Source organism: Tiliqua scincoides, chromosome 10 (assembly GCF_035046505.1).
Source record: "Tiliqua scincoides isolate rTilSci1 chromosome 10, rTilSci1.hap2, whole genome shotgun sequence".
NCBI classification, from domain to species: domain Eukaryota; kingdom Metazoa; phylum Chordata; class Lepidosauria; order Squamata; family Scincidae; genus Tiliqua; species Tiliqua scincoides.
This window is the reverse complement of record NC_089830.1, coordinates 4,242,594-4,254,846: the sequence shown is the minus strand read 5'-3', so window position 1 is coordinate 4,254,846 and position 12,253 is coordinate 4,242,594. Positions and strand designations below refer to the sequence as shown.

General features: G+C 51.1%; 1 protein-coding gene across 1 annotated transcript; it reads left to right on the top strand.

Moving 5' to 3' along the window:
- Window positions 1-1,228: 1,228 nt before the first annotated feature.
- SYNC (syncoilin, intermediate filament protein) lies at window positions 1,229-11,559 on the top strand. The gene is made up of 4 exons (XM_066638305.1): window positions 1,229-1,360; window positions 3,659-4,601; window positions 9,920-10,044; window positions 11,084-11,559. The coding sequence occupies exons 2-4, from the start codon at window positions 3,666-3,668 to the stop codon at window positions 11,142-11,144; spliced, it is 1,122 nt and encodes a 373-aa protein (XP_066494402.1). The 5' UTR covers window positions 1,229-1,360; window positions 3,659-3,665; the 3' UTR covers window positions 11,145-11,559.
- The last annotated feature ends 694 nt before the right edge of the window (window positions 11,560-12,253 follow it).

Sequence of the window (12,253 nt, the reverse complement as noted above, 5' to 3'; positions counted from 1 at the left end):
AAACAGGACTTACTTCTGAGTAGACCTGGTTAGGACTGTGCCCTTTGTGTGACAATAGCCAGGAAGTGGTGCAGACATACTACCCTTCCATAGGCAAGTATCTGGAGTTGTTTGTGCCAACACGTGCAGCTTCCTCCAGCCAGGGGCAAAAGAGCTGCTGCTTCTGCTTGTGACTCAGGCTCAGATGGATCGGGTCAGCTCAGGTGCAGTGGACTGCCCCCAACCCCTCCACATCTCAAGTGTATGCGCAACCTCCTGATTTTAGAAATGGGCTATGTCAGAATGCCAGATGCAAGGGAGGGCACCAGGATGAGGTCTCTTGTTATCTGGTGTGCTCCCTGGGGCATTTGGTGGGCCGCTGTGAGATACAGGAAGCTGGACATCTCAAGAAGAGGGGGGTGGAGCGGAAGAGGAAGGAAGTGTGGAGGAGATGGGAGGTGCTGGGTGTAGCCTGCCTTCCTGCTCCGCCCCACACTCCTGCTTCTGCTCCTGGGGGCAGGAGGGGGCCCTGATATGCTGATGCCAGGTGGGGGAGCTGTGTGTGCCCTCAGGCCCCAGTCCTGGCAGGTCATTCAGCAGTGCTCTGGGGCTGGAGGGTAGAAAGAGAAGGCGCACTAACCGGGGAAGCGCCTGGGAGCTGATGGGTCCAGCCCCAGGGCAGCAGAAGGTGGAGGGTCCTGGGGGGGGTCCTGCTTCCGGTGTTGCTGCGGCAGCAGCCCCTGGTTGCCTTGGCAGCTGCGGGCAGCGGGGGCATCATCCTGGCACACGGTGCCTCTTGCGGCTGACGCACCCGCAGCCGTTGCCTGGCTGTGTCCACAAGCAGAGGGCGGCCCGGCCCGGCCCCGCCTCCAGTCTTCGTGGGAGGGGGCTGCGCCCTGCTGCCCCCGCCCCCTCCCCACAGCGTGCGGGGGCGAGGGGGGCGGGGGCGCCCCCGACTCCGCCACTCCCCTCTCTCGCTGGGACGCTCCCCGCATCCCGCCCGGTGGACACCCTCTGGGCTCTGCCCGAGATGCGGGCAGCGGGCGGAGGCGCCTCTGGCCCGGTGGTCTTCCGAGGGCGAGCGCCCCGGGGCAGAGCCCTTCGCCGGCTGCCGCCCCCCCCCCGCCCCCCGGGGTGGACGCCTCGCCCTCCGCCCGGCGCCCCCCAGAGCTGAGCCCGAGCACGCCGGCGCTGCCCACTGCCAGGGACGGCGCGTGGCAGACCCCGCCCGCCGGCCGGCCGGCCGCCCCTCCCCGCCTCGCCTCGTGCGCCAGCCCGGCGGGGAGCATCGCGCGGGCAGCCGCCACGCCCCAGGGAGGCTCCGCGCCCGGCGGCCTCCGCTCCTTCCCCGGCATCACCGCCGCTGCTCGCGGAGAGGAAGGTAAGGCAAGGCGTGCGGGGGGCCGCGGGGGGGACGAGCCCTCCGACGCCCGGCCAGGCGGGCAGGGCCAGGCTGCTCGCGGTCTGCAGCCGCCTCGGGCACGGCAGGGCACAGCCAGGGGGCCCCCCCGGGAGCGAGCCCCACTGGCCGCGCCGGGACTCACGGGCTCAGCCCCCGGGGCGTCGTCCTGCCCCAGGCGGAGCGCCGGCGTTGCTCTGGCCGGGCGGCGCCCCCCTGCGCCGGCCTGAAGGAGGGAGGGGGACGAGCGAGGCCGGCTGGGGCAGCGCAAAGAACGCCTGGCGTGGGCGGGAGCGCCCTTCTCTCCGCGGGGTTTCGGTGCTGGCCGTGCGGGGGCCCCCAGGAGCGACAGCCCGGGCGCCCCCGCCAGGATCTGGCCGGTCAATCCGCCCACCCTGGCGGGGCCGCAGCTGGCCGGGAAGGAGCACCCCTGGGTGGCAGGGGCCGGCCTCTGGGGGCTCAGCGCGGGCGGGGGCGACGTCCGACCCTCCCTCCCTCCCCCGCCCGGGCTGGCGGCGCTCTCCTGCTCCCCTCGCCCAGCCCCAGCCTCGCTGGGAACGCGCCAGGGCCGGCAACAGCTGCGGTCCCGCCCCGCTGGGAAAGCGGATTCCGCGGCGAGATGCCTGCCCGGCGCCCTGCGAAGGGGCTCCTGCTCCCTGCCTCCGCGCAGCGCTCGGCCAGCCAGCCGAAGGCCCCCCTCCCGTCCCCAGGAGGCTCGCTCCCCGGAGCCACTGCTGGCAGCCCTCCCAGCACAACGCGGAATGGCCCTGATCCAGCGCAGAGCGGCGCCTGCGGAGCCTCTGGCTCCATGGCTGGGCACCAGAGGGTCGCCAGCCCTGGCACGGAGCAGAGGCAGGCAGGCAGGCAGGCCCTGGGCCCTGGTTTCAGGCTGGCATAATCTGCACTGCCAAGGTGGTTTCCTAGCCAGGCACCCAGCTGTCTTCCCAGCCAGCCCTGCTGGAGTGCACTTAAGGCTTCTTGGCCCTTAAGAGCAGGCACCTCCTTAAAGCATCATGCCAGTTGCACACACCCAAGCACAGTACTGGCTTGAGGAGGGCCCAGCGCCCAAGAGAGCTAAAACTCTGTGCCTGCACCTGCCCCCCCCACCAGTACCTGCAAAGCACCTGCTCCACCCCAGAAACAACCACCAGCTGGAGTCAAGAAGTCTCTGGTTCGGCTCCAACATCAACCCTGAAGTTGCTGGGTGAGCTTAAGTCACCTGCTCTTTCTCGGTGACATCTCGAGACATCTGGGACTGGGTCTGTGGCTGTATTGTAACAGCAGAGGAGGGCAAGAGCTGATTGGGACTGTGGTTGGGGGGAAGAAGAGGGGGTTTTGCCCTTTCCCCCTTTGCTTTTTCCCCAAAGAAAAGCCCTACATTGTTTATCATTTGCTCCCAATCCGATGCCTCCTCTGCTCTGCCACAGCTGCTGTCACCCTTCAGGAAAATAGCAGAGGACCTAAGGGTGGATTGCTTGGTCTCACCTCTTCCCTAGTTATCTGTATTTGTTTGCCACCTTTTTAGCTCCCTAAAGGGGCAATCAAGGCTGCTTACACAATAGTAAAACAATTTAAACCAGCAACATCACAAGAGGGAATAAAAAATTCCAGCTAACTAAAATGGCGCAGACAAAACACAACTCAGCAGTTAACAAAAGGTCACACAATTATGGTTTTGATCGATGTCAGCTTTTAAAATACCACATTCAAACCATTTTATTTTACCTGGCTGGGGGGTGGAGGGTCAAGTGGACGGACACATGCCATTCACAGCATATGGGCTGGCTCAGAACTACTGCTTGTCTAAATGAAGATCACCACACAATCGCGGAGAAGAGCAGAACTTGCTGTTAGCCTTAACAGTGGGGGCCCCAGATGGAGCCAGCAGAGCTCCTTTTATGTTTAAGCCTATCTTCAAAGGAAGGGGGGGAACAGAATGAAACAAGAGCTTTCCCCCACCCTCCAAGCTCATTCTTACTTATTTACTCCCTGCTACTTACAGTCATTAAGGCTTTTGTAAGAGGAATGGAGGTACCCCAAACATTGTAGAAGAGTTTGGATGGCTGCAAGCGATAATTGCCAGGATATGTGAGATTTTGAATCATGGAAACCAGCTATCATGCAAGGAAGACTGGTGGGGAAACCATTGGGTTCTGCCAACTTTTTTGCAGCTTTTGGGAAATGACTAAGTGGAGTGGTTCCACTTGGCACAAGGATGGTCTTCAGTTTCTGTCCACTAGAGGTTACAGTTCTTATTTACAGCTCCATGTTTCTTTTCAGGAAAGCAATGGCAGATCCCGAGCCACCCCTGTTGCCAGATAATGCAGAAGCCTCATCAGGGCCACATGCTGGGGACACAGTAACAGCTGTGGAACTCAATGAAGCAGACACTCCTGCAGCGCTACCTACAGATTCCGTCGCCGTGACATTTGTGCAAGACCCAGAGATCGCAGAAGCCGTGGCAGCCCAAGTGCTGTATGCGGCTGAGCTCCAGGCTGTGAGTGTCATGGACCTGGGCAAGCATTTCCAGGAGTGCATTGAGGCTGTGGAGCAGCTGGAGAGAGAGAGGGACTGCCTGATCCAGGAACTCATGCTTCTGAGGGAGCCAGCCCAGGAGGAGCTCAGGCAAGCCCATGAAGAGATCCTCGAGGCCTACCGGTTACATGCCAAGGTGGAGCTGGAGAGAGACAGCCTGCGGGATGAGATCAGGCAAGTCAAGCAGAAGCTGTTCAGGGTAACCCGGGAATGTGTGGCCTGCCAGTACCAGCTCGAAACCAGGCGGCACCAGGTGGCCCAGCATGCGGTCTGCCGGGAAGAATTGGAAAGTAGGGCTAGCCAGCTCTCGGAGGAGCTGCGCCTTCTAAGAGAGACTTGTGAGAAAGAGAAGGAGCATGTCAGGCAGCAGCTGGTGGTCCCCAGGCGCCGAAGGGATAGCTGCCATCTGCAGGAGAGCCGGCGGCTTTCTATGGAGTTTGAGAGCTACGTGGCTGAGAGCCGGCAAGGCCTAGAGGAACATTACGAGCCCAGATTGATGCAGCTCTTGGAAAGGAGAGAGGCCAGCAGCAAAGCCTTGCAAAAGACACAGGACGAGATCCATAAACTGAAGGAGACGCTGAGGCCGCTCCAGGGAGAAGTCAGCAAGCTGTGGCTGCAGAACAGAAACCTGGAGGAGCAGATCCTGCTCATTAAGCAGAAACGGGACGAGGAAGTTCTTCAATACAGGGTACGCCTTGTGGGCTCACATGCACCTCTGACATAGAGCTGGAGCCAGGCTAGTTTGATTCAATACCTGCCCACCTGACCCAGCCCTTTCTGCATATTAAAAACCCACAGGCTAGCCTAGAACCTTTTGTTCTGACACACTAAGTTTGTATGCAGAAAGTTTATCACCTAAAGGAGCATCCAGATATATCATTCCACACCTGCAATTCAAAATGGTACATGTTTGGGCCTCTTCAGCCGAGAAAAGAGGTGCCTGAGGGGGGACATGATTGAGACATACAAAATTATGCAGGGGATGGATAGAGAGATGCTCTTTACGTTTTCATATAACCCCAGAACCAGGGGACATCCACTAAAATTGAGTGTTGGGAGAGGTAGAACAGACAAAAGAAAATATTTCTTTACTCAGCATGTGGTTGGTTTGTGGAACTCCTTGCCACAGGATGTGGTGATGGCGTCTGGCCTGGACGCCTTTAAAAGGGAATTGGACAAGTTTCTGGAGGAAAAATCCATTACGGGTTACAAGTCATGGTGTGTATGTGCAACCTCCTGATTTTAGAAATGGGCTATGTCAGATGCAAGGGAGGGCACCAGGATGCAGGTCTCTTGTTATCTGGTGTGCTCCCTGGGGCATTTGGTGGGCCGCTGTGAGCTGCAGGAAGCTGGACTAGATGGGTCTATGGCCTGATCCAGTGGGGCTGTTCTTATGTAAACTGGAGGAGCCACACTCTGTGCTGGTCATGATCATGTGCTTCAGCTCAGTCAATGATCACAGAGCAGGATCAGCCCAAGACTTCCCAGTGTTTGAGATGGCGCTTTGCCCAACTGCACTCTAGCCACGGCTTCTTCTGGTTGTCCTCCTTACACTGCATGGATTAAAAAAAAAGGGGGGGGGAATGGAGCAGAAGAGAGTGGTGGGCTAGAAAGGAAGAGTTGCCCCATCCGCCTCTCCACCAGCTACTCTGTTCCTCCCTTTTTTAATCTATAGAACAGGAAGAGATGGGAGTCCCAAGGCAATGACCTGGTCAGCCTCATGGAAGGTGGGCCAACCCTCTCAATGACATGGAGAATATAGTTTTAAAATGAGTTAATGTGGATGCAATCTAGCAAGCTTAGCCAAGCTTCTTTGCTTCTGCATTCAGATTGGCTAGTTTGTGAAAAAGGAGGCTGGGGAACAGGATTTCCACTCTAGTCCTTAAAGGACAGTTGTTATTTAATTGGAACTCCATCCCCTCAACCCCATTAAGCCTGCAGCTTACTTGGGAATAAGCCTGGGGGACCACGCAGATGTCTGTTTTATTATCCAGTTTAAATGTGCAAGAGGGATCTGAAGGCCTTAGGAGTGGGAAACCACTCCTCTCCCACTCCAAGTGGGAAACCCTGGCCTCTGAGCGGCCCGCTTGGAGGCAGGCTGTGCAGCATGGCCTTTCCCAGTTTGAAGAGACACTTGGCCAACAGTCTGAGGCTAAGAGGCAAAGAAGGAAGGCCCACAGCCAGGGAGACAGACCAGGGACAGACTGCACTTGCTCCCAGTGTGGAAGGGATTGTCACTCCCGAATCGGCCTTTTCAGCCACACTAGACGCTGTTCCAGAACCACCATTCAGAGCGCGATACCATAGTCTTTCCAGACTGAAGGTTGCCAACAAATGTTATTAAAACGCACCACTATATCAATATATCAAAACATACAAAAGGATACAAAAAAGGACAAAAAACTAACCGCAGCAACTGAACAGAGAAGAGCAATACTCGTAATTACTGGTACTGTTAGAATTAACTTAAAGGGAAGAAATGTAATCCTCAATAAGCAACAGAGAGCTCTGGCTGAAAATCACAGCCTAATTGTACATTTCTCTATTTCCCCAAGTAAATTAACATGTCAAGACCATGTCGCAACCACTTTTTTTGGATGGTGCAGAGGGAAATTCCTGAACCCAAGCCTCCACTTTTCCCCCCAGATTCAACACTAATCACTAAACTCGGGTATTTCTGTCCCCTTGAAAATGTTGCACAAGGAAGTAGCATTCACACATCCACGGCATTTGAGCTCCTAGAGTCTTTACGACTTGCTTGCCACGGTCTGCTGGTGACCGGAGCAAAACGAGGACCAGTGTAGGAGTTCAAGCAACAGCCTAGAAGGCCTTCTAACAAACATATGCAAAAGCGTGTTACACATTAACACATACTAAACATGGAGCCCAGGCAAGAGCTACTAGTTCAGATGGGTTAGAAGTTCCTGGGGAAACAGACGGCTCTGAGGCAGACTGCATGCTCAGAAATTAGAAGGCCTCAAAACGCTGGATGACAAGGACATCCTTTGGCCTGCTCTGGCAGGACAGTACGGAAACAACTGAAATGCGAGTGCCCTTCCTTTAAAAGGAGTCAGACATTCTGGAGTCCACCCTGGTCAGCACCCACTCCTCCTCACATCTGGAGGAACAATTACACGCTCATCACCCTCACTAGCAGCCACCTGTCTCTCTTGACTTAAAGGTTATTTATAGATGCTAGAAAATACCCAACTCTAAAAGCACTGCTGACCCAGCACTGCTGTCTGGTAACAGAGGAAATTACTGTAGCAGGAACCCAGATTGATGCAAGCACCTCAGGGAGATGCATCTAATCCCTTCTGTGCCTCTGCTGAGGACGCAAGCTCTCACTTTCAAGAGCTACATTCTGAATCTACCATCTTGCTTCTGTGGTGGAGACTTGCATTTGGCAGGTTCAGAAATATGCACGACCGATGCTTCAAGGTTTGTCTAGTTATCTGCCTTTGTTAACATTTCATTTAGAGTCCCCATGGAGGATGTCTGCTTTGGTCTTTTTTGTGTTTTCACATTGCAAAAATGTATTTGGAAGATGGTCCTGCCCTGCTTTTTCTATGTACTAGCCCATGAGCTATATTTATTTAGAGCATGTGATCAGTGCTCTCTAGTCACAAATAACTACCTATTTTTGTGGCAAGGCTAGGCTACAAGTATTCTGTGAAGAGGACTGGCCTGTTATGCATTCAGCTAAATGGAATCTTTGAGGGGAACCCAAAACATCTTGCATTAACATCAGAGGTGCCAGGAAGACCAAATTTGGGCCAAGCTCAACTCTGGCACCTCATTTAAATACCTGCCCCAAGTACTGCAACATGCAAAGAAACAGCCTCTGAGCATGCATGGAGTTCTGCCATGCCCCCCTACACAGCTGCACAACTATTTCTTGACCCCATACATTTCCAATTGAGAGAGTAGGCCTCTCCATCTTGACTCTTCAAAGATGAGATTAATATGCAGAAATTCAAACCATTCCATACTCTTAAGCTGAGGGACAAATAAAACTGAATCCTTAAGGCTCCAGGGTTGGTACCCTTCTGAGCAGAGGGACTTTGGCACACCTGGACAGGACTGTGGTCACATGCCAAGTCACTGTGACATTCAGCACAGAATATACTGCAGCCAGCCACTCCTGTATATTAAGACTTGTTAAATATCTGAAAAGTGACTCACCCTGATGGTGATTTGTTTTTTTAAAGCTAAGGATAAACAGTTAAAGAGTGAGATGAGTGGTCTGGGCATGACCTCAGCAAAGAGGCTTTCTTTACAATGTGTTGCCACTCTTGCCAGGCAAGGAATGCCTCTGCCAACAAACCAGGATACTGTTGTTCCCCTTTCAGCTCTACAACTAAAGTAACATTAACACGATTTTGGATGTAGGACCATCCAGAAGAGCAGGAAGTAGCTTGAAAACTTTTTTCACTTTTAAGGAAGTCTTATGGGAGTAAATTGAACTTTAAAAAGGATTTGTACAACTGGAGTAAATGTGCATAGCATATTCCGATTAGTGACTTGGCAACTGAACTTCCTTGATGATACCTGCCATTTGCAGCACACCTGCCCCACGTTAAGCCATCATCAGGCTTCTGGAGTGAAGATGAATATCTTCAGTGCCTTTACAACAGCTGCCTTGGGGATCTTTATATTGTGGAAATCAAATGAAATGCATTGGAAGAGGGGCTGCTCCAATCCCTATATGCACATGGCACTGCTGCTTCTCTTAAGTTTCAATCTTGCAGCCTCACCAGATGCAAAAATTAGGTTCAGGGCTGCGTAGGCTCCATGATTCCAGGCATGTCCAGAAAAAAAAGACAGCGTAGTAGATAATTTGGAGTCCTGAGGATCTCACGTACGTCTTTTAAAGCAAATATCTACCCCTCACTGCTGCAAAGATGTGTGGACACGAGGTGAAGTCACCAAAGCCAAAGGAAGCTTAGGCTGCAGTCTTAAACATTGAGGAGTAAACCCCATTTTACTCAACAAGGCTTAGACCCAGGGATGGGCAAGTCAAGCACAGGCTGAATTGAGTCAAGACACAAGTCCCCAACTTGACTCGAAAATGAGCCCTAACGGGTAGACATTCCAAGTTGCCCAGCACGTTTCCATGACTTGAAAAGACTTGAATCATGAGTATTCCCCTGGTTCCCCTCCTCCTTTTTCCTCCTCCCTGGTTGTCCAGCCAATTGTAAGGCAAGAACCCCCTTGGGCTCATCCTTCTGCCCTGCCTCATCCAAAGAAACAAATCAGACTGCCCATCCTTGATCATCAGTTCCTTCAGAGCTGGCTAAGAGAGGCTGTTCCCACCCCCTTCGCTCAATTGAAAAGCAAAACATTAACCCTTCTCTGCCTCCTGGCTAGAACTTCCTTGCTGCTCTCCTGGTCTGAATGATGGCCCCACGAGGTCTTTCACATCATGAAAAAAGTAAGCAAACACACCCAGACACAGACTCGAGACTGCATGCGTGGGGACCGATTGCCGGGTCAGTGGCCTCAGGCTCGAGTCAGTGCCTGTGTCATTGATGGAAGTGGCTCAAAAATCTGCACAAGTCAGCAAAAAACAGGTGTTTTTGTGACATGGGTCACCTGACTTGAGTTCCTATCCCTGCTTAGTTCCAAGTAGGCATGCTCAGGACTGCGCTATTAACATGTTCCACTGATCAGAGAAAGAATAAGTTATGCATATTTCCTTATCCACATAATTTGTACAGGTCACAGATGCTGTACAGCACTTGTTTTCATGTTACCTTGACAAAGATTTATTTTTAGCACAATGCACCAGACCAGTTACACAGAATCCGTGGGAAGGCAAAGAAGTCTTATCATATTTGGTCAGTGCTCGGTCAACTTTTCAGTCTCTCTTAATCCAGATATGAAATTTCAATGTTGACGGCAAAATGTGATATCTTCCATCACCATTCACACACTGCAGCCATGTTTATGTCCTTTCCAGAACACCAGGACAATTTAATGCTGGCACTTTCTTCCTATCCATAGGAGCAGGTGGAGGAGATGGAAGACAGACTTAGGGAACTGAAGAATGGAGTTCAACTTCAACAACAAAAGAATCAGGAGTTGGAAGAACTGAGGGCCAGCTTACATCAGGAGCTGTCCATTTACAAGTAGGTTCAACTGCCTTGCCCAGATAAAAGCAAAAAGGATTAGGTGAGACGTTCTCATCAGTCAGTTTTAGGATAACCAGCTAACCCAGGGGTGTCAAACATAAGGCCCAGGGGCCAGATTTGGTCCCCTGAAGATTTTTATCCGGCCCTCAGGCTCTCAGCTGCTGAGGTGTTACAGCTGAAACGGCAGCCCACATGAAAATTGGGCTTTCCCAAATCTTGAAATATGATCAAGATTTGCATACTTTCTCTTCTGTCATTTGCAGTTAACGAGTTTCTATTTGAGAACAAGGTCTGATTTCTGGCCATTAGCTGCTTAATGATGTCACTTTCTGCTTAATGACATCACTTCCGGTCCTCAGCCAGAGCCCTGAATGCTAACTTTGGCCCTCTGTATGAAACGACTAAGACACCCCTGAGCTACCAAGCTGTTGCTGTATCTACTTCTTTATTATCCATATGTAAAAGAAAAATAATTTAACATGGAAGTAGTTACTAAAGAGCAACTATGAAACACACAGCCCCAAATACCAGAATGTACACCAAATACAGTGTAGCAAGAATGCTTCTGCACCATCCACAAGTGGATCAGATGCCTGTAGAGAGGGCCCATTTTCTTTTTAAAAGCAAGATTAAGGTACAAGATGAAGGACTTTTATTATTTTCTCTTGGGAGAGATTCCAAGTGACCCAATGTAAACACAAGCTTAGCACTCCTATTCACATGGCCTGCTGCTCCATAAGTGCATATTTTGCAGGCACTATTTGGTCTTCAGAAGCATAGGGAACACTAGTCCATTACATATCCTGTAAAAGTCTTTAAAAAGTAGTACTAGGTAGAACAGCAATTTTTTTTAAAAACCCTACAACATATTTGCATTTGCAATACTGTATTTTTTTGCTCTTTAAGCTCATAGAATTATCTTTCAAAATGTATCTTATAGTAGCTCTCCTGCTTGTGTAGCTCATTTAAGATCTAGATTTTGCTTGTGAAATGTTCCTTTCTTGAGCAACTGGTGACCTAGTTTCAATCCTTACAGAGACTGCTTAGAAATCTATGGACAGTTTTGCAAGACTGAAGCAAAAAAAGACCAAGACTGAACCTCAGCTTTTCTTTGATTTCCCCACTGAGAACTACTTTTTTAAAAGGGGAAGAACGATCAATATTTTGTTATCCAAACACAGAGAACAGGCATTGGTCTTCCAGAAGATGGTTTGCATCTTAATTATGTTGTAAGGTGTTGCAAATGATTTTCCAAGATCTGGGACTTACGCTGGACTGTGGTTATGTCTACAGAATATCAGGTGTGCATCACACACAACTGCACAAAGAGGGTATGAAAGCCAACGTGCCAGCACGTTTGTCAACATTTCTTTAATGTTACTCTTCAGTACAAGAACTGTTGTTTGAGAACAGGACTTCGTTTTAAGGCATCTGCTTGTGATTGACATGTTTTAGTTATCAGAAGACCAAACCTAACTAAACATTGTAATTAAACACATTTTAAAAAGAAAACACATGCACAAAAAGAGCCTTTAAATATTCCTCCCATAGAAGTTAACTGGTGTTGTGGTGACGGTGGTCAAAATTTAGCCGTTTTCACATCAAAACCCACTTATCAGGGCAATTTGGTTTTAGATCAGTAGTCTACACTATTATCCCAGTCCTCTTTCCCACCTCAGTAAAGTTGCACCAATATTTCCGCAGCGAATAAAGCAGGACTTTCTATAGCGTTACAGTGTTCTGCTCTTCCAGTAGTAAAATGCTGTGGAGACAATGGAGTCCATGGTCCAACACAGCTTTTCTAGAGGTGCCAACAACTTGTATACCTATGCAGACAAAGCAGCCAAGCCAGTTAGACCCACTCCGCCCCCCATCTCTTCATGCAAGCCCATGCTTCACAGAAGTCATCCCCCCCCCCCCCGGACAACAAAGAAGTGCAAGGTAGAAGAGACAAAGAACCAGGTTCAGGCAATGCTAGCAAATGCTCTTTAAGACCCTGGAAAGTGATGGGTGACCACACAGACAGACACCTTTTCCCCCATTGTCCTTTTCGGGGAGTTATTTCAAACTGAGTTGGCAAAGGAATAAAAGTCAATCCAAACCACCCCCCTCCTCCAGATGTGAGAATCAGCTGTGACCTAGGGAAGCAGAGTCATCCACAAATTGGCAGGGAGAGCAAACTGCTTACCAGGCTTTCCACACTTTG

Excerpts from the sequence above, each read along its gene's own strand:
- SYNC (XM_066638305.1), top strand. The coding sequence starts at position 3,666 with ATGGCAGATCCCGAGCCACCCCTGTTGCCAGATAATGCAGAAGCCTCA. Across the intron at positions 4,602-9,919 it reads AGGAAGTTCTTCAATACAGG|GAGCAGGTGGAGGAGATGGA; the intron begins GTACGCCTTGTG and ends TCCTATCCATAG. Across the intron at positions 10,045-11,083 it reads CAGGAGCTGTCCATTTACAA|AGACTGCTTAGAAATCTATG; the intron begins GTAGGTTCAACT and ends CAATCCTTACAG.